The 21,485-nt window shown below is 46.5% G+C and overlaps 2 protein-coding genes across 7 annotated transcripts in view; both read left to right on the top strand.

Moving 5' to 3' along the window:
* The window catches only part of LOC311311517 (spectrin beta chain, non-erythrocytic 1-like), a 36,873-nt gene extending 23,841 nt beyond the window's left edge, over nt 1-13,032 (top strand). The window contains exons 23-34 of one of the 5 annotated variants that reach the window (XM_084441254.1): nt 611-815; nt 2,040-2,414; nt 2,759-3,003; nt 3,687-3,825; nt 3,984-4,068; nt 5,601-5,797; nt 7,222-7,325; nt 7,651-7,696; nt 9,227-9,447; nt 9,994-10,167; nt 11,112-11,154; nt 11,524-13,032. In XM_084441254.1, coding sequence (XP_084297380.1) covers nt 611-815; nt 2,040-2,414; nt 2,759-3,003; nt 3,687-3,825; nt 3,984-4,068; nt 5,601-5,797; nt 7,222-7,325; nt 7,651-7,696; nt 9,227-9,447; nt 9,994-10,167; nt 11,112-11,154; nt 11,524-11,751 — 2,062 coding nt within the window. In that variant the 3' untranslated portion in view covers nt 11,752-13,032. Of the gene's footprint in view, nt 1-610; nt 816-2,039; nt 2,415-2,758; nt 3,004-3,686; nt 3,826-3,983; nt 4,069-5,600; nt 5,798-7,221; nt 7,360-7,650; nt 7,697-9,226; nt 9,448-9,993; nt 10,168-11,111; nt 11,155-11,523 lie in introns of all 5 variants that reach the window. The other 4 variants (XM_084441252.1, XM_084441253.1, XM_084441255.1 and 1 more) reach the window with 4 other exon arrangements.
* A 2,378-nt stretch (nt 13,033-15,410) lies between these two features.
* The window catches only part of LOC311311519 (echinoderm microtubule-associated protein-like 6), a gene marked incomplete at both ends in the record, with an annotated part of 62,801 nt that continues 56,726 nt past the window's right edge, over nt 15,411-21,485 (top strand). For both annotated transcript variants that reach the window (XM_084441258.1, XM_084441257.1), the window contains 2 exons: nt 15,411-15,607; nt 21,268-21,427. In XM_084441258.1, the coding sequence (XP_084297384.1) occupies nt 15,411-15,607; nt 21,268-21,427 (357 nt within the window). The remainder of the gene's footprint in view (nt 15,608-21,267; nt 21,428-21,485) is intronic.

Below are 21,485 nucleotides of genomic sequence, written 5' to 3'. Positions count from 1 at the left end.
TCCATTAGACAGAGGGTACTGGCCCTGCAGCATCTCCAATACTGGCCTCTGTTTGTGACGGAAACCAATATGATGAAAGAAGTTGCTGCACACTCTAGCTCCGATGCAAAATATAATAAATATATTTAAAGCTGCATTCATTGATTTTAGCCACATTGTCAAAACTAATTAAAAACTCATTAAAACCACCTGATATCAGATTGTTTCACTAAGCCATAGCGTCCTAATAGGCAGCCAGCGCCTTTCCAAAACAGGTGTGTTTCCGTCATCTTCACAGAAACTGACGTGATATCACCAGCGAAGTGGTGGCCTACATGGTCTTGAGGACTATGGCCCCAGTTCCCTGCTGTTGACTCAGGGGGGCGGTTGTAACCCATTTCCAGCGCACGGTTTTCCAAAGCACTCGTGTGTACAGTACACCATGCAAATGGACAAATTTAAAAAACTCAATACAAACAACATTTTGGAACAGCGAAAGTTCACTTCATATCCTGAATCGGCTCAAACGAAACTGAATTGACCCCCTGCTCCTTACAAGGCTTACGAGTTGAATTTGATATATCCTTCTGACATTCTGGGATTGGTATTCTGACTCCGCCTCTGCGTGCAGTGAGAGGATAGGCATGCGGCAGTCGCAGGTGGACAAGCTCTACGCGGGGCTGAAGGACCTGTCGGAGGAGCGCCGGGGGAAGCTGGACGAGAGGTTCCGTCTGTTCCAGCTGAACCGGGAGGTGGACGACCTGGAGCAGTGGATCGCCGAGCGGGAGGTGGTGGCCGGGTCCCACGAGCTGGGACAGGACTACGAGCATGTCACCGTAAGTCTGACAGGACTACAAACATGTCACCGTAACTCTGACAGGGTTAGGAACATGACTTCAAACACATCACTGTAAGTCTGACAGGACTACAAACATGTCACTGAAGTCTGACAGGACTACAAACATGTCACCGTAAGTCTGACAGGGTTAGGGACATGACTTCAAACACGTCACTGTAAGTCTGACAGGACTACAAACATGTCACCGTAAGTCTGACAGGGTGAGGGACAGGACTACAAACACGTCACCGTAAGTCTGACAGAACTACAAACACGTCACTGTAAGTCTGGGTCCTTCCCTTTCTGGTCTCTCTCTCTCTCTGGTCCTGCCCTTTGGTTTCTCCCTCTCTGTTCTCTCCCTCTCTGGTGTTTCTCTCTCTGATGTCTCTCTCTGGTCTCTCCCGTGCTGTTTTATCACTCTTGTGTCTCTCCCTCTCTGGTCTCTCCCTCTCTGGTCTCTCCCCCTCTTGTCTCTCCTGCTCTGGGCTCCTCCAAAGACAGTTTATTCCTGGCTACTCTAGAACCGGCCTTAAACAGAGAAAGGTTCAATCCTAAACACACGTGACTCACCACAGAAAGCTAGCCATTGGATGGTGTGACGGTATGTCAACAGAGGAGAGAGTTGAACCCCCTGTAAATATCTCAAGACACTCCGCCCCAGTGTCTGACCAACAGTGGAGGGCTTTAAGGTCGCACAGAAATGAAAAAGCATTCTGTCCCATTTTGGATCACATAATTGGTCATAGTGTTCACCTATTCAACGATGTATGCCAAAATTCTTTACAAAATTCTACTTTTGTTGTAATCTTATATCAAAGTATATAATTTCTTACTTCCTGGAAAATGGTAGGTCATGTGCAATTACGACACCAGGTACCTTAGATTTTAGGCCAATAATCTCACAACATCCACCCTGTCAATCAAAACGTCAACTACTCTGCAGCCTCAAGTGTTGAATATCCCGCCCGCTCGATAACGTTCCAATTAAATTCATCTAAACGTATGTCCCGCCCTTGCAGCCTGTTTCAGGCAGAAATACGTCAAAGTACGGAAGCAAGATGTTCTCCAACGTCCCTTTCGGTGTATCTTTAAAGAGCTCATGGTTATGATACACAATGAATCATAGTTGATGATATGGAACGGTAATTCTCTATGCTAGTTACTAGTTTGTGACACAGTAGATTTTCTCAGAGTGACGAGTCGTTGTTCTCCCCTCGCTCAGATGCTGCAGGAGCGCTTCAGGGAGTTCGCCCGCGACACCGGCAACATCGGCCAGGAACGCGTGGACGCCGTCAACCGGCTGGCGGACGAGCTGATCAACGCCGGCCACACGGACGCCGCCACGGTGGCGGAGTGGAAGGACGGGCTGAACGAGGCGTGGGCCGACCTGCTGGAGCTGATCGACACGCGCACCCAGATCCTGGCCGCCTCCTACGAGCTGCACAAGTTCTACCACGACGCCAAGGAGATCCTGGGACGCATCCTGGACAAGCAGAAGAAGCTGCCGGAGGAGTTGGGCCGGGACCAGAACACGGTGGAGACGCTGCAGAGGATGCACACCACCTTCGAGCACGACATCCAGGCACTGGGGACACAGGTGTGTTGGGTCTCACCCCGCCAACACATTTTGGTTGACATAAAAGATTGTATGACATGACACACTTTTGGGGAATTCTATGGAATCTCTATAATTGTATAGAATTCCTGTAGAAATCCCCGATCGATAAATCTATAGCTTATAGATGAATACACTGTTGAGAGGTGGACATGCTGGTTGACATCAACCTTCCAACGGTTAGCCAAGTAACAAGTTAGCCAAGTTAGCCAAATATGCACTGTCCCTATTTAAATAGATACATATAAATATTACTGTAGGCTTAGTTAACTCCAGATTATTGTTATTATTATTATTATTACATAACTTTAACCTTTGACCTTCAGGTGAGGCAACTCCAGGAGGACGCGGTCCGTCTCCAGTCGGCGTACGCCGGTGACAAGGCGGACGACATCCAGCGGCGGGAGAGCGAGGTTCTGGAGGCGTGGAAGAGCCTGCTGGAGGCATGCGACGGCCGCCGGGCCCGCCTCCTGGACACAGGCGACAAGTTCCGCTTCTTCAGCATGGTGCGTGACCTCATGCTGTGGATGGAGGACGTCATCCGCCTGATCGAGGCCCAGGAGAACCCCCGGTAAATACACCACCATGTTCTTTGTGTTATAAGAACCCCCGGTAGATACACCACCATGTTCTAGGTGTTAGGAGAACCCCTGGTAGATACACGACCATGTTCTAGGTGTTAGGAGAACCCCCGGTAAATACACCACCACGTTCTAGGTGTTAGGAGAACCCCCGGTAGATACACTGCCATGTTCTAGGTGTAAGGAGAACCCCCGGTAGATACACCGCCATGTTCTAGGTGTTGGGAGAACCCCCGGTAGATACACCGCCATGTTCTAGGTGTTAGGAGAACCCCAGGTAGATATGCCGCCACATTCTAGACCCAGGAGAACCCCAAGTAGATATGCCGCCACGTTCTAGGTGTTCTTTAAAAGGCCCAGGAGAACCCCAGGTAGATAGCGCCACGTCCTAGGTGTTATTTAAAAGGACGGTTCACTTAAACCTTTAATGTACTTTTGTAATTAGTTTTTAGTAATTAGTTTTTCTTATTTTGAAAATAGTCTGAAATGTGGTTCTCTAAATCCCGTTTATACTGTACAGTAATACTTTCAATATCGTTCCACGCTGTAAAAATGTCTTTGTCAAATAAGGGGTGAAGAAGCAGCTGTTGTGTTGTCAGCAAAAATCAAGCTGAGTTTGCTGTGCTTGTGTGTGTGCTTGTGTGTGTGTGTGTGTGTGTTTATTGCTACACAGGGATGTGTCCTCTGTGGAACTGTTGATGAACAACCACCAGGGTATCAAGGCGGAGATCGACGCCCGCAACGACAGCTTCACCGCCTGCATAGAGCTGGGCAAGGCTCTGCTGGCCAGGAAGCACTATGCATCAGAGGAGGTCTGTGCCAATGCCAAGCCAACATCATACACATTATTCATTTAGGGACAAAACAGGACATATTAAGATGTTGAAGTGGTATTTCTGCCTCCTTTAGATCAAAAATAAGCTGCAAGGACATATTAAAGGTTTTGATGTGGTATTTCTGCCCTGTTTAGATCAAAGATAAGCTACTTCAGCTGACTGACAAGAGGAAAGAGATGATTGACAAGTGGGAGGACAGATGGGAGTGGCTAAGACTGAGTAAGATGCTATGTTCTTTGTTTTCATGTTTTGCCCTCATGGCCTCAATTTGCAGTATATCAATACATCCTCTTGAATCAATGTTTGTATATTAATAAACATATTTGCACTTAGCACCTGTGACTCAGGAGGTAGAGCGGGTTGTCCAATCATCGAATCCCGGCTCCTTCTGTCCACATGTCAGACGTGTCCTTGAGGCAAAACACTGAACCCCAAATTGCTCTCAATGAGCAGGCTAGCAACTTGCATGGCAGCTGCTGCCATTGGTGTGTGAATGTGTGGGTGAATGAGAGGCCATTGCAAAGCGCTTTGGAAAAAAAGTATGTAAAATGTAAGTGCAGTCCATTCACCATTTACCATTGTGCTACATGTACAGTTCCAGTCTCTTAAATGTGAACTACAAATGAAGTACCTCCACAACTAGACAATGCAGGGCACCAAAAGGAATTGTGAACCCTTGTGTTCTTCTTCAACACTCAGGGCCCTATTTTCGTGCGGGTGCTGAGTGCTAAAGATTAAGTTTTGTCCGTCGCAAACTCAATATTTCTCGGCTCCGTCAGGTTTGGTGCGCAGTGAAGACGTTTGAAAATTGCAAGTTTGGTGATGACCTTAGCACTTAGCCCCAGCAGGAAAATAGGGCCTTCGTAGTCATAATTACATCACAGGATGGCGCATTGTGTAGTTTTAGGGTAAGGGTGTAACCCAAGGAGCCTCGCAAAGAGGTCATGACCTTATTTGCACTGGGGATAATGTTTGACTGCATTCTCGACCAACCCGTAATCCTATCCCGACCATCCCGTAACCCTATCCCAACCATCCTGTAACCCTATCCCGACCATCCTGTAACCCTATCCCGATCATTCCATAACCCTATCCCGACCATCCCGTAACCCTATCCCAACCATCCTGTAACCCTATCCCGACCGTCCTGTAACCCTGTCCCGACCATCCCGTAACCCTATCCTGACCATCCCGTATCCCTATCCTGACCATCCCGTAACCCTGTCCTGACCATCCCGTAACCCTATCCTGACCATCCCGTATCCCTATCCTGACCATCCCGTATCCCTATCCTGACCATCCCGTAACCCTATCCTGACCATCCCGTATCCCTATCCTGACCATCCCGTAACCCTATCCTGACCATCCCGTATCCCTATCCTGACCATCCCGTATCCCTATCCTGACCATCCCGTAACCCTATCCTGACCATCCCGTATCCCTATCCTGACCATCCCGTATCCCTATCCTGACCATCCCGTAACCCTATCCTGACCATCCCGTATCCCTATCCTGACCATCCCGTAACCCTGTCCTGACCATCCCGTAACCCTGTCCTGACCATCCCGTATCCCTATCCTGACCATCCCGTAACCCTGTCCTGACCATCCCGTAACCCTATTCTGAGGCGTCATCCTCATTCATCATTCCAACAATTTTTTGTGGGGTGAGGGGCGGCGGTATGGGACATGTTAGAAGTTGTTTCCAACAGCCCGTCTGTGATGTGTCCTGACTGTCTATCTCCTCTCCAGTTCTGGAGGTCCACCAGTTCTCGAGGGACGCGGGCGTGGCGGAGGCGTGGCTGCTGGGGCAGGAGCCCTACCTGTCGGGGCGGGAGATGGGGCAGAGCGTGGACGAGGTGGAGAAGCTAATCAAGAGACATGAGGCGTTCGAGAAGTCGGCCGCCACCTGGGAGGAGCGCTTTTCTGCGCTGGAGCGCCTGACTACGGTACGGCAACCGGCAAACCACACACCTTTAAATGATGACTAACCAGTTAATATTAACATTTCGGAATATACATTATCTAACTTTATTGTCCACCATCTGGGGATTGAGGTCTGCATTACAAAACTACAGGAAATATAATCACCACCACCACAACGAACCAATCACTACCATGTATAACAAACAGCAGCAGTGCGGTCAGCTGAGTGTCAGTGAGGGAGTGACTTAGTCCAGAGAGACAGAGTGTTGAGATGGAGTGACTTAGTCCAGAGAGACTGACAGTGCTTGTGATGGAGTAACTTAGTCCAGACTGATTGAGAGTGCTGAGTCAGTGATGACTGAGGGTGTTGTCTCTGCTCCTGGACTGTGTGATGTCAGTGATGGAGTGCCTGGGGGTGTTGTGTCAGTGATGGAGTGCCTGGGGGTGTTGTGTCAGTGATGGAGTGACTGGGGGTGTTGTGTCAGTGATGGAGTGACTGGGGGTGTTGTGTCAGTGATGGAGTGACTGGGGGTGTTGTGTCAGTCATGGAGTGACTGGGGGTGTTGTGTCAGTCATGGAGTGACTGGGGGTGTTGTGTCAGTGATGGAGTGACTGGGGGTGTTGTGTCAGTGATGGAGTGACTGGGGGTGTTGTGTCAGTGATGGAGTGACTGGGGGTGTTGTGTCAGTGATGGAGTGACTGGGGGTGTTGTGTCAGTGATGGAGTGACTGGGGGTGTTGTGTCAGTGATGGAGTGACTGGGGGTGTTGTGTCAGTGATGGAGTGACTGGGGGTGTTGTGTCAGTGATGGAGTGACTGGGGGTGTTGTGTCAGTGATGGAGTGACTGGGGGTGTTGTGTCAGTGATGGAGTGACTGGGGGTGTTGTGTCAGTGATGGAGTGACTGGGGGTGTTGTGTCAGTCATGGAGTGACTGGGGGTGTTGTGTCAGTGATGGAGTGACTGGGGGTGTTGTGTCAGTGATGGAGTGACTGGGGGTGTTGTGTCAGTGATGGAGTGACTGGGGGTGTTGTGTCAGTGATGGAGTGACTGGGGGTGTTGTCAGTGATGGAGTGACTGGGGGTGTTGTGTCAGTGATGGAGTGACCGGGGGTGTTGTGTCAGTGATGGAGTGACTGGGGGTGTTGTGTCAGTGATGGAGTGACTGGGGGTGTTGTGTCAGTGATGGAGTGACTGGGGGTGTTGTGTCAGTGATGGAGTGACTGGGGGTGTTGTGTCAGTGATGGAGTGACTGGGGGTGTTGTGTCAGTGATGGAGTGACTGGGGGTGTTGTGTCAGTGATGGAGTGACTGGGGGTGTTGTGTCAGTGATGGAGTGACTGGGGGTGTTGTGTCAGTGATGGAGTGACTGGGGGTGTTGTGTCAGTGATGGAGTGACTGGGGGTGTGGTCTCTGCTCCTGGACTGAGCATGTGGTCTCTGCTCCCGGCAGTTGGAGTTATTGGAAGTGAGAAGACTGCAGGAGGAGGAGGAGAAGAGGAGGAAGCCCCCGTCACCAGAACCTGTACTGACCCAGGAGACCAGCTCACTGCACAGGTCAGGAAAACAGCACAGAATGCAGTGTGTGTGTGTGTGTGGTGTGTGTCTGTGTTTGTGTGTGTGATTGTGTGCGTGTGTGTGTGTGTGTTTGTGCGTGTGTGAACGTGCATGTGCGTGTGTATGTGTGTGTTTATGTATGTTTGGATGTTAGTGTCAGAGTGTGTGTGGAGATGTACTGGTGTGTGTTTGGGGTGTAGGTTGGCAGTGCGTACTGCTGGATGCATCCTATCAGCACGCAGCCATTGCGTACTGGAATAGCCGGTAACCGTAGCAACCCACTGTTACATCGCTGACTTCCTCTTTCTGTGTTTGTTCTTCACAGGGAAGGCGAGCAGAACGGGCTGCCGTCAGACCAGGAGTCTCCCCGGGTGAGCCGCTGCTCCCACACCACAACACACACGCCCAGGAATGAATCAAACTTGAATCAAATGAATCAAACTTGAATCAAACTTGAATCAGTCCAAGAATCCAGGTCCATTTGATGTGAACATTAGTATTTTCATTTTCATGTGCAGCTTAATCTATTTCAGAGATTTGAACTACCAATTGTGTTATTGTGTTGATCTCGGCTGAAGAAGCATGATGCGCATTGCTATGTGTACTTTGTGATTATTGTTTTTCAATATGTTTATGGGAAGTTTTAGTATCTTGCTGTAGAAAGTCATTATACCAAACAGATGCTCTACCACTGCAGTTGATGGTTTTGTCCGTGAAGAGGACTCAGTATCTCTAACACACATTGATTGGGATTTCATCATTACAGCGTAACACTCTGAGGAGCTGGAAAATTGTCCTCTGAGACCAGATGGGTTGATGGGTAAATGTGTTTTTGGGTGGAGTGAAGGGGTTGATGGGTAATGTGTTTTTGGGTGGCGTGAAGTGACTGAGTTTTAAGTGCTGAGACGTACCGTAAATTAATCTCAGATGTGTCATACCAATATCACTGAATGGCCTAACTAACCATCAGAAGCTACTCTGATGAACAGCCAAGGCTGGTAATATATATATAATATATATGAAGCAAATAAATTAAGCACATCTGAGATTACCTTTTATTTTATTTTTTTATTTTTATTTTTTTACTTACTGAATATTTACAAGTTACGGTAGTTATGGATGCACTGATACTGATGCCAGGTGTTCTCATAAGAAAAACATGAGAAATGATCTCATAATGGCATTAAAGCAAAGAAAATTTACTGAGAAACATCATGAATGTGTTGCTTTGGAAGACCAACCCCTCTCAGTCCTTGACGATGTGGGATTTTAATGCTTGATTTGACATGTAGGGCCACACTACAGGTGACGGGGGGTATACAGATGGGTATTGATTTGAACAGATAGTCAGCAGTAATAACGTGTGTGTGTGTGTGTGTGTGTGTGTGTGTGTGTGTGTGTGTGTGTGTGTGTGTGCGCGCGTGTGTGTGCGCGCGTGTGTGTGCGCGTGCGTGTTTAATAGTTTAATACTCTGAACAGGTATGGACAGTGACATGGTATTGGGGCATCCCTAACAATAGTACTTGGAAACTGTCTGGTACCAAAAAGGATTTATGCACATGTACAGTAGAGAAACTGTAATGTAAATGAACTTGAAGCATTCTCTCTCTTCCCCCCTCTCTCCCTCCCTCTCTCCCTCTCTCTTCCTCCCTCTCTCTCTCCATCTCCCTAAATCTCTCTCCCTCCCTCTCTCTCCCTCTCTCTCTCCCTCACTCTCTCTCCCTCCCTCTCTCTCCCTCCCTCTCTCTCTGCCTCTCACTCTCTCTCCCTCCCTCTCTCTCCCTCTCTCTCTCTCCCTCTCTCTCCCTCTCCCTAAATCTCTCCCTCTCTCTCTCCCTCCCTCTTTCTCCCTCCCTCTCTCCCTCTCTCTCTCTCCCTCCCTCTCTCTCTCCTCTTCTCAGGAGGGCATGGTCGGAGGAGAGATGGTGAACGGCGTGGCTGAGCGGAGCTCCAAGGACCCCAGCCCCGCCCCCTCCCCTGCGACCGGCCGGCGCTCCAAGGGCAGCCAGTCCTCCACACTCCCCGCCAAGAACCAGGACTCCGCCCCCGCGTCCTCGCAGCTGGAGAGCTTCCTGCACCGCAAGCACGAGTGGGAGGGGCACAACAAAAAGGCCTCGAGCCGGTATGATGTCATACGAACGTTGTAGCGTAAAAAAAAAAGAAAGTGGAACGCGTGCGCTCTGCTGGAATTACTCTGCACCTTTAAACTGGAATAGGGGGCCAGGTTCAACCAGGACCAATATGTTGGATCTTTATGATCAATCCAGTAGATATTACATATAGTGTTTTTGTATGGCTGAAAATCCACCGTTGCCTTCTGTCTGGTTGTTTGATCAGCCACTGGAGGCAGAGGTAGCACTACGTCAGGCTAGCTGGAGTCGCTCACGGCCAGACCTGTCTCCACCCTCCGGGTTGGTGCTGGGTCTGGCTGCACCCCCTTATCTGAAATAGGGGGGAAGAAACGCTGTAACCAATCACAGTCGTCTGGTGCGCCGCTAAACGGCCTAACGGCGGCCTTGCCAAATAGCGTTTGGGGGGGGGGGGGGGGGGTGAAATCTGATTGGCGCCACTCAATTCCAGCGGCGCCAATGAGAGGGATTATCTCCAAAAACCTCCCTCCGTGGAGCCGGACTCGGCTAGCGGTGACTGGCTGCGCCCTCTTCCTCAGGTCCTGGCACAACGTCTACTGCGTGATCAACGGCCAGGAGATGGGCTTCTACAAAGACAACAAGAGCGCGGGCCAGGGCGTCCCCTACCACAACGAGGTCCCCATCAACTTGAGGGACGCCGTCTGCGACGTCGCCACTGACTACAAGAAGAAGAAACATGTGTTCAAACTCAGGTACAGACTGATAGGAGAAGCCCTGACCTAGGGCTGCACGATTATGACAAAAGATAATAATTGCGATTATTTGCTTCAAAATGCGAATTGCGATTAATAATTGCGATTAATATTTCAAAGTAATAGCTTTAGCTCTGCACAGTTTGCATATGACCTGCTGGGCTTGAGCGACATGATCTTTTTCGTAACCACTCAGCGGGAACGCATGTGATTGGTCAGACAGAATAAGCGCCTGTGATTCGTCCGTGTAGTCCTAGCACACTCAATTCAAAGCAAAATTATTAATCACATTAATTGCTGCCTTTTGCGATTAGTTAATCGTGGAGGTCATAATCGCGATTTCGATTAATTCACGATTAATTGTGCAGCCCTTCCCTAACCCTGACCCTGACCCATCATTATAAACATGGAGGAACCTGCTCAGAGTTGGTCTGGAGTCAAGCGCAACAGAACATGATCAGAGGGGCGGAGCCAGCGCATTAGCCTGCCTTTCAAATCCAGCTGCCTTTGAACATTATTTCATCAGGAGCGTTTAGTCAGGACTATATGAAAAACGGATTTAGGTAATACACTTTGCCGTTTGTGTAATAAAAACGTCAGTGTTTTAAAGTCAAAGTAAATTGCGTCTTGTATGCCGGTTATGCTGCCGACAGCTCGCTAGAGTGCAGGACTCGTTAGCAATACTTGAAAAGTGGAAATCTGTGGCCAGTGACCAATCAGATGCCGGATCAGCCTCTCCACACAGCCCACTATCTGCACCAGCCAATCAGCATCCAGTTGAAAATCCGACCGGATTCTCATTGGTGTCCACAACTCTTATAGCTGGTTCCCAGACGTTCTTGCCGTAGCGAGAGCTTCCGGGTACTCAGAATACCCTAACCCTGACCCTGGCATTGACGGGAATGACAAGACTTGATGAGGGGATGTCTTTTTCTTCCGTACAGAGTCACAGATGGAAACGAGTATCTCTTCCAAGCCAAAGATGAAGTAAGTCTCTTTCCATCATTTTCTCGCATGATACTGTACTCTGTGTTGTGTATCATAGTTGTATCAAAGAAACACATAGTGCCTCTCTCTCTCTCTCTCTCTTTGACCAGTTAAGTGGAATGGATGGGTACACACAAGCAATAGTTATTGTGACCTGAAATGGACACTTGTGATAAGAAATCATTAAACAAAGATTATAGTTAAAAACCAAGGAACATAAAGAAGAATGAATCATCAGGAAGTCATACATTCTATTCGCAGTGAGAGCCAAGTGAAGCTAAAATACCTGACACCTCCGGTTTTTTTTTGTTTTTTTTTTAACATGTGATGACCTTTCCCCCCTGACCTCTCTGTGACCCCCCCACCCAGGAGGAGATGAGCACCTGGATCCAGGCCATCATGAACGCGGGGTCGCTGGAGAAGGTGGAGACCACCACACCGAGTACCCAGAGCACCCCGGCGCCCAACCGAGCCCAGACGCTCCCCGCCACCGTCACCCTGACCACAGAGTCCAGCCCAGGCACGGGCAAGAGAGAGAAGGACAAGGAGAAGGACAAGGAGAAGCGCTTCAGCCTCTTCAGCAAGAAAAAACAATAGAGCATCTCCACAATTAAGACTGTTTTCTTTCTTTCTTTTTTTTATCAGTGAAGTATGCTGTTTTTTTTCCTCTCCCTCTCTTTTGTTTGTTTGTTTGTTTTTCTGCCCACCTCCAGTGATGTTCCCGCTGAATGCGACCCCGCTCTGTGCCTGAGGTCATCCTGAATGCGACCCCGCTCTGTGCCTGAGGTCATCCTGAATGCTCAGGCAGAGGGGATGAGTTGAGGTGCAGATGTCAGATAAACGCGGGTTCTTTAGCGGGGGGGGTGAGATGAGATGTGTGAGGCAGGTTCCATCATGGTGGACCAGATGGGGGGCTCTGCTCTTTCCTTTCATGTTTGATGTCTTTTGTTTTTGTTAATTTGTTTGTTGTTGTTTTTTGTTTTCTGTCCTTGTAATTGTGGTTAGTTGAAATGGGTCTGAGTATTTAAACATTTCCTCAATTTTGTGAGGGTGTCTTGAAGAGACGGCCTGAATTCAGTTTTTTACTGTTGGAAGAGGGAGGCAACAGTGCATCCAAACCATTCAGTTTTGTGTTCGCTCATTGCTCTCACACATTTTAGATCACGAATGACACTTCTTATCACTTAAGTTTAACTAAACAAATCCCAAACAGTTAGGCTCCTGAAGAACATACTCCTAGCCAATATATCTGCATGCTTTATTGGGCCCAGAAAAGCCAATCATCTCACTTGTAATTGAGACATGAAGGATCTCTTGGAATGATTTCCTCAAGGTGGACCAGAAATTTAATTTTGTATTTTTTTTGTTTTGTTACAAATGTCTTTCCTTCTTTGTTTATGTTTGTCTTCTTGAGTTGCATTTTAATATATGTTTCAAATAATTATAGTACAGATTATAAAATCAATGTATTATAAACACTTCGAAGCATTGATGTTAAATGGAAAAATGGAAACACAGCATTTACTGCAAAAAATAATAATACTCCAAAAAAAGGTTGCTTGCTTGTCAGCTCTAGCACTGCGCGTTATGATTTCTGCTACATTACCCTGCTATTTGATACATAGTGTGCATTTCTCCGTCACTGTATCTAGTGTATTGAAATAAAATGCCATCATACTGCACAATCAGAAATTACTTAATATGAATGAAATTATTTGCAATGTCCAGGTCTCTGGTGCATATTATATAAAACATAGGCCTGGCTTCCTGATGTATGAAACTGCACCTGTAAACTTTTAATCTCTCTCTCTCTCTCTCTCTCTCTCTCTCTCTGTTAAATAAATATGTGCGATGTCATTAAACTGCTTTTAAACATTACAGCCTTTCTGTACTGATATCAATATGTACGTAGCTTAGGCTCTGAGTGGTCAGAAGGCTCAATAAATATCCCTGTCATATTATAACCCTTTCTCCACGTGCCCATTCATAATGTACTTAACAAGAGATTCATCTAAGATCCATGTGCCCATTCATACTGTGGTTCACAAGAGATTCATCTAAGATCCATGTGCCCATTCATACTGTGGTTCACAAGAGATTCATCTAAGATCCATGTGCCCATTCATATTGTAGTTGACAAGAGATTCATCTTTCTCCATGTGCCCACTGTAGTTCACAAGAGATTAAGATTAATTTGTCCATTCATACTGTAGTTCACAAGAGATTAATCTAAACTTCATTTGTTAATTCATACTGTAATTCACAATAGATTCATCTGAGTGAATAGTACTAAATTAGTTAAGAATGCTGTAGGAAATGTGTTTATTGGTTGGTAAAGTGGTACTGTAGGCCTAATTGAATCAGAATGTGACTGAACCTGCCAAATAAACATGCCAACGCCCCTGTGAGGTTGATAGGAAGGAGCGCAGCTGTTTCCTGTGTCAGGCAAGTTAAAGGGATAGTTCACAATGGCACCTTCTCTGAAATCTGCGCTACCCTCACACTCTCAACACAGTGTGCAGAACCATGGAGACCTGCTGCGTGGCTGTGTTTCCAAACAGGTACGTGGTGAAACAGTACAGCTCTTGAACAGCTACTGACGGGATCTCCGTATGGACACACCATATGTTCCAGATTAGCTAATACGATTGGTGTCGTAGGTTAGGACATGCCTACTGCCATATCAACCACACACTTTGCACCATAAAGGGAGATCTGCTGTGGTGCATGGTCACCGTGAAGGCATTGCACCAGTAGTAGTCATTGAATGTTTCCATGCTACAATTGCATTGCTCTTCAACCAGGTGAAGTCAACACAATACACTGAAGCAGCAGGCTACATTAACAAGAACAGCAGTGCTTGTAGTCACTCCGAGGCTGTTAACCCCGCCGCTCCATTGAAAATAGCAAATGTTAGCGCTGTCCTTGGTGCTGAAAGTCGTATTTGTTCTCGTGTGAACTGAAACTGTTCACCAATGCAAATTGCTAAGCTCGCAGCTCTGCTCTCTAATGTCTAATGTCTTGGCTACGATGTTTATTAGAGTGTTACATTTTATAAGAAACAAGTATCCTAGCCGAAGAACAATAGAAAACAGAGAAGGGTCGCACCGATCATCAACTTCAGCTTCATCGGCGCGAGAGCTCACTTTCAGAACCTCGGACAGGGCGCGAGTGTCGCGGTCGCTGGTAGTTGTAGTCTTTTGCGGCAGCCAGTTTCATTACGCACGACGGTTAGGACGTCGGTAAAGAAATGCAAGCTCCATCTGTCATTGCAACACCGCGGTCGTGTGTGCGTGCCAAATGGGAGATGGCATAAATGGCGTCGTGGTAACTAAGTAGCCTGCCGAGCATATTATTAAGCGACCGGAGCCCCTATTCTTGAAAACGTTACGTCGGAAACGGCGGTGAAGAGGCAGCTTCCTACGCCAGAATCGTTTATTTCAGGATAGTGTTCGCGGAAAAAGAATTATGCACGTCTTCGCCCGTCTGCCTTCACAGTGGAGCAGTTTCTAATCCCCCTCCACTTCTCCAGCTCATCTCAGCTCATCATGATCAACTGAGATGAGACGAGGGACAATTACGCTACAGTAAGGGTTTGGAATTGGGAACAGGCACTGACAAATCGGCATCAATCCCTCAATTCCCACTGGAATAAAGCACAAGCCAATGCAAAAATCGTCCACAGTCGATTGGAATCGTTAATAGGAGTTGAATGTCTCTCGGGATCCGCGGGTTCAGTTGTGTGATGGGATTTCCACTCAGACAGATTTTCATATCGAGTGATGTTGCATCCGACCTTTCCTACACGGAATGTGAGTTTTGTGAGTCGTAAATCGAGGACCAATTTTCAGCATTAATTAACGAACCCCCGTCTAGAACATAGCTCAATTATTTTGAAGGCTTTGGGATCCAAGCTCTGGTCTGATGTCAATATCAACGTGCACTAGTCGGTTCATCACGAATTCAATGTGAATTCACTGGAGAGGAAATCTGTATGTTACACGTGAATGATGCAGACTTAGGAAAATTTAGGCTAAATGCAATACTGCCTTATTGAATAGTTGTCCTCACCAGTCTATTTTCAACAGGCCAAGGATATCGCACACCTTTGTAGCTATAGGCAGCTAAGAGTCAATAGCCCATTTCTGTGGTCCCTCCTCTCTCTATGTCGTATAAATTGTGCAATAGCGTTAATCTACAGCAGAGGTTGAATTGTAGAAGAAGTCAGTACGATTCGCTGATAGTTTGATAAAGGCATGGCGGACAAGACGGCCCCGCGCTGCCAGCTGAGGTTGGAGTGGATCCACGGCTACAGGGGACACCAGTGCCGCAACAACCTGTACTACACCGCGGGCAAAGAGCTCGTCTACTTCGTGGCCGGAGTCGGCGTGGTTTACAATACGAGGGAACACACCCAGAAGTTTTATCTGGGACACAACGACGATATTATAAGGTGAGTCACCTCATAGACCTCATAGATCTATCTACACAAATAGAATGTTGCTTGCTTCAAAGAAGTCTAGATTCACTGAAAGCTAAATTGCATGGAGACCCAGGGTTGTCAAGACATTCACCAACCGACACTCTAGTAGTCAGTCAAAAAGGCCTAAGGGTTGAATGTGGAATTGTACCAGCAAGTAGCCTAGGCGGTTCATCACTCTTTGGTTTTCATGTGCCACAGGACCTTGAGGCGTCAATCCCATTGAGCAAAATTATTTTTAAGTAGGCGACTGCAGTTTCCATCCATCTTTGACTCCACCTAGGAGCGCCTTGAGCTCAGGAGGTACAGCGGGTCGTCCAATGATTGTAGGGTCGGTGGTTCAAATCCCGGCTCCTCCTGACAACATGGTTCAGTGTCCTTGGGCAAGACACTGAACCCTAAATTGCTCCCAATGAGCAGGCTAGCACCTTGCATGCCAGCTGCCGCCATTGGTGTGTGTGTGTGTGTGAATAAGAAGCTGTCATTTTGAAGTGCTTTGGATAAAAGCGTTACATAAATGCAGTCCATTACCTACTGAATCTAGCAGGGCGCCAATATCAGTGCAAGATGTTTTGAACCCAGCATGCCTCACAACTGCCTTAGTCCGCTGAACATTAGCTTTGTAAAGTTTTCTCAATCTTCCCCATGATGACAGCGTACTCACTATGCCACCTCAACAACACGTAGCTATCTTACTGTATGTGTCTGGGCCACACAACCACTAACTGATGGAGCAGCAGCGTTGCTTCAGGGCAGATTATTTGCTGATGTCTGGTATAAACGGTTTTTGATTAAACAGACATGTTTGGCTGATGATGGTGTACAGTAACTGTAAGTGAACCTGTCAAGTTTTTCACTCAGTTAAGGTTTCTTACAAGGCAGCGCTAACACAAGTTTGAATGTCAAAGACGTCACTTTTAATGCAACCATATTTGACACATGGAAAATCTCATGACCTGAACACAATTAATATATTCCGGACCGGTCATAGAGTAGGTTATACCACTGCTGCCTTGTACGGCAAGCAGAGCAGGCCATTTGAAAACAATTCCAATTGAAAACAATACCAATTCAAACCATTGGCCTTTCCACACACCAACCTTACTATATTCACATTCAGAAATCAGAGATTAACCCTAACCTACACTGTATTGACATTCAGAGATCAGAGATTCAATACATCTACTGTAACTGTGACAGCGTAGATGACTTCTCAGAGGCATGAGGGTGATATGTGTTCACCTGAAGGCAGGGATACTCCTCTCTGACATGTCCATCCCTTTGGTAAAGGAGTGGATTTGAACCACCAATGTTCCACATGAGAACCCAAACATCTAACCACTAGACCAAAGAGAAATGCCTAGTATGTGTTGTTCCAGACCACCGCGCTTTTCTTCTTCTGTCTGTTCCTCGGGGTGGTCTCTGATGACGATTGACCGATCTGATATCTCCACATGCTCCTCACAGCTGTTACTAATCACATCACATCAGATCAGTGACTCAAAATAAGGGAGGAAGCAAATACATATAGTACATAGTTTAGGGATGCTCTTCCCTCTGGCCTAAGTATGCTTTAATTCCCTAAGTGATTCGAGACACTTCCCAGCAAAGGGTGCCATAATCTGTGGAAATGTACCAGTTGGGTTTAGTAGTCCACTCTGACTCCCAGTCTGCTAGACCGCCAGCTGCTGACATGGAGATGTTGAGAGCTCAGGTCCCAGTCTATTGCTGGGCAGTTTTTTCCTCCTGTGATATCGTAGAATAAATATTCCGGGAGGTTGGACTGTATGCTTAAGAAAACCCAGTCAAAGACCAAAGACCATCTCCACCGTTCATATAGACCATATAGAACCATCTCACCCCTCCATATAAACCATAGAACCATCTTACCCCTCCATATAGACCATAGCACCATCTTACCCCTCCATATAGACCATAGCACCATCTTACCCCTCCATGTAGACCATAGAACCATAGAATCACCTTACCCCTCAATAAAGACCATAGAACCATAGAACCATCTCACCCCTCCATATAGACCATAGAACCATCTTACCCCTCCATGTAGACCATATAACCATATCACCCCTCCATATAGACCATAGAACCATAGAATCACCTTACCCCTCAATATAGACCATAAAACCACCTCACCCTTCATATAGACCATAGAACCATAGACTCTCTTAGCCCTCCATGTAGACCATAGAACCATAGAATCACCTCACCCCTCAATATAGACCATATCTTTCCCCTCCATATAGACCATAGAACCATCTTCCCCCTCCATATAGACCATAGAACCATCTTCCCCCTCCATATAGACCATAGAACCATCTTCCTCCTCAATATAGACCATATAACCATCTTCCCCCTCCATATAGACCATAGAACCATCTTCCTCCTCCATATAGACCATAGAACCATCTTCCTCCTCCATATAGACCATAGAACCATCTTCCTCCTCCATATAGACCATAGAACCATAGAAGCTCAAGCTCATGCACACACAACACGCACAACACACACAAGTGGGTGCACACATACACACATCAACGCACACACACACACACACACACACACACACACACACACACACACACACACACACACAGAGCAAACGACACACACAAACAAACAGCACCCTTCCATTTGTTTATTCATGAATCGACCTTATCACTTATCAACAGATTTATCACCTACAGGCACTGATGACCTACTTACAATACAGGGTCATCTCCCTCACTAAAGTTATATTTTCCTTTATATATTGCTATTGTATTTGAATTATACTAACTTAATGTGTTATATATTTATATACATACCTTAGTCTAAGCAACGGCAACCGTTTGTCAGACAAGCCTAGTACTGTAGCCTCACTGTAGCAGTGCTTTACTGCCCCTTGTGGTTGCGGGTTGTAACATGTTTTTTACCGCCGCTGCCGCCAACACTGTATGCCTGCAGACGCGGGAGTATACTTCTCATGACTGTATACACACACACACACACACACACACACATCTCATACAGGAGAGACAGTGCAGTGAATTCCAGTGTGTTCCTGTGTTGTACAGTAGATGTGTCATTATGCTTGTTCCAGCAGAACCATGCTTGTGGCTTCTCTCCAGCCCAGGGAGGGAGTCACCAAGCATGAGAGAAAACAGCCCAGGCCTCCCATAGCAGCGCTGGGATGATCCACACATTCATAACATCTGATCTGGGGTCTGGGTTTAGTCAGAACACCCAGTCACACATTAATAACATCTGATCTGGGGTCTGGGTTTAGTCAGAACACCCAGTCACACATTAATAACATCTGATCTGGGATATGGGTTTTAGTCAGAACACCCAGTCACACATTAATAACATCTGATCTGGGATCTATGTTTAGTCAGAACACCCAGTCACACATTAATAACGTCTGATCTGGGATCTGGGTTTATTCAGAACACCCAGTCACACATTAATAACATCTGATCTGGGATCTGGGTTTAGTCAGAACACCCAGTCACACATTAATAACATCTGATCTGGATTTAGTCAGAACACCCAGTCACACATTAATAACATCTGATCTGGGATCTGGGTTTAGTCACATCAGAGCAGGACACTCAGTCACACATCTGATCTGGGATCTCCAGTCAGAGTGATCCACCTGTCCTGCATCCACCTGTGTGCGAGGCTGCAGTGTTAGTGGGCGGCTGATTCAAGCTGACTGAAGAGGAAACTGTAGATGACCCATACTGTGTGTGTAGACTGTTGATGCCAGCATTGAAAACTAAAGCAATGACTTTCACTTTTGGTTTTGTTGTCATTTGTTGCTGGCCAAAAGTGTGTGTGCGTGTGTGTGTGTGTGTGTGTGTGTGTGTGTGTGTGTGTGTGTGTGTGTGTGTGTGTGTGTGTGTGTGTGTGTGTGTGACTATGGGTGTGCGTCAGGGTGTGTGAATGCTTATGTGGCTATGTATGTGTGTGTGCATGCGTGTTGCCATGTGTGTGTGTGTGTGTGTGTGTGTGTGAGTGAGGGAGAGAGTGAGGGAGAGAGTGAGTCCATGCATGTGAGGCATCAGGCCCTCCAGGGCTGACTGGCTGACCAGGCTGATTCATGAGCAGCCTCAGGGGTTGGTCCGCTCCCCCCACACTCTCCAGAAGGACCATGGCTGACCGGTCTGAATCAGGACCAGCTAGGGGTGTGACGAGATGTCATGCCACGAGATATCAATATAAAAATGCGACTATGCTTTGTCAGGATTTTTTAAATTTTATTATTATATAAAGCGACTTTGGGTACCCTGACAAGCGCTATACAAACATTATAAAATGGAACTATAGAGCAAATAGCATTGTTTAGCATTTTGTGTTTTTCAAATAAAATACTTTTTTCACTCATATATTCATCATTCAAGTTTTGTTAAAAATACTGTTATAGTATCGTATCGATATTGTGAACCCAATATCGTGTATCGTATTGTGAGATTAGTGTATCGTCACACCCCTATGGCCAGCCCCTTTCAACAGTCAAAACCCTGCCATAAAGGCTGACACAGGTTCTTTTCATCTGCATCTAAAATTAAGTATATTACCACAAAGCAAAAGCAATATCAATCATTTGATGCATCGTCTTCTCAAAGATTCTCTTTATGATACATGTGAAACCGAGTGACAGAATGTCCTTGTGAGTCCCAGGTAGTGGTAACGAGTGGTTGGTTAAACTCATTCCTCAAAGGAGCACTAACACTCCCTCAAAGTGGGACGTCCCCTATTTGGTGCAACTGTTTAAGCGTCTGCCTCACAAGTGGGAGAGCGTGGGTTCAAATCTCGCACTCGGCTAGCCATTAACATGGGTTACACATGGATTCACACTGTGACGTTGTAGGCTAGCACATAGTTATCATATTACTCAGATACCATTTACAGCAAGGCTCTTAAAAGAGTTAAGATGGTTGACTACACTGCAACATGGCAAGCAACGAACGTGTCTGTCAAAAAGCAGAATCCTTTTGCCAACATGCATTGGAAGTGCCCTTAGCCTTCTACAGTATCTGTCCACATCTACTGTGGAGATGTCTGGCAAGAGCTGAGTATGAAGAGAGAGAAATACAGGGGCCTCTAAAAAAAAACTAGAATATTGTGGAAAAGTTCATTATTTTTGGTAATTTAATTCAAAAAGTGAAACTTTCATACATTATAGATTCATTACACATGAAGTGAAATATTTCCAGGCTGATTTTCTCCAGGCCACGCCTCCATGTTGATGCAGTCATTTGAGGAAAAGGAGCCCCGACCAACTGTTAATGCTTATTCATGCTGGATGTGTCTGTTGTTATGTTATATATTTGCATTACTTGGCTTGGTTTTATGGAAATGCCACATTGCTTACACAGTATGTGTGATCATCTTTAAAAGCCAATGTCTCAGGCTGGAATATAAACTAGGCTAATACATTATTGTACTGTGCTCTCTATTCTTAATATATACAAATATCTTTTAGAGTTTGATCCAAGGGCAGAATTTCAATCGATTAATGTTTCACTTTCATTGACTAATCATCTTGGCTAATGCTAATATTTAAAATACAATTGATTTATTTTTGGAACTGGACATGAAGTAACAGTTTTCTTCCTTCCTCCCTGCAGTCTCGCCCTGCATCCTGACAAGATCCAGGTGGCCACCGGACAAGTGGGCAAGGACCCCTACATCTGTGTGTGGGACACGTATGCCCTGCAGACGGTGTCCATCCTGAGGGATGTGCACACGCACGGCGTGGCGTGTCTGGCCTTCGACTCGGACGGACAGGTCAGTGAGACGTTTTACGACAGCGTGTTGGTAGCCGAGATGTAGATGACAACATTGT

The sequence above is a fragment of the Borostomias antarcticus genome, assembly GCF_949987555.1.
Source record: "Borostomias antarcticus genome assembly, chromosome: 7".
Lineage (NCBI taxonomy): Eukaryota > Metazoa > Chordata > Actinopteri > Stomiiformes > Stomiidae > Borostomias > Borostomias antarcticus.
Note: the sequence above shows the minus strand (reverse complement) of the source record. Positions and strands in the feature narration are given on the sequence as shown.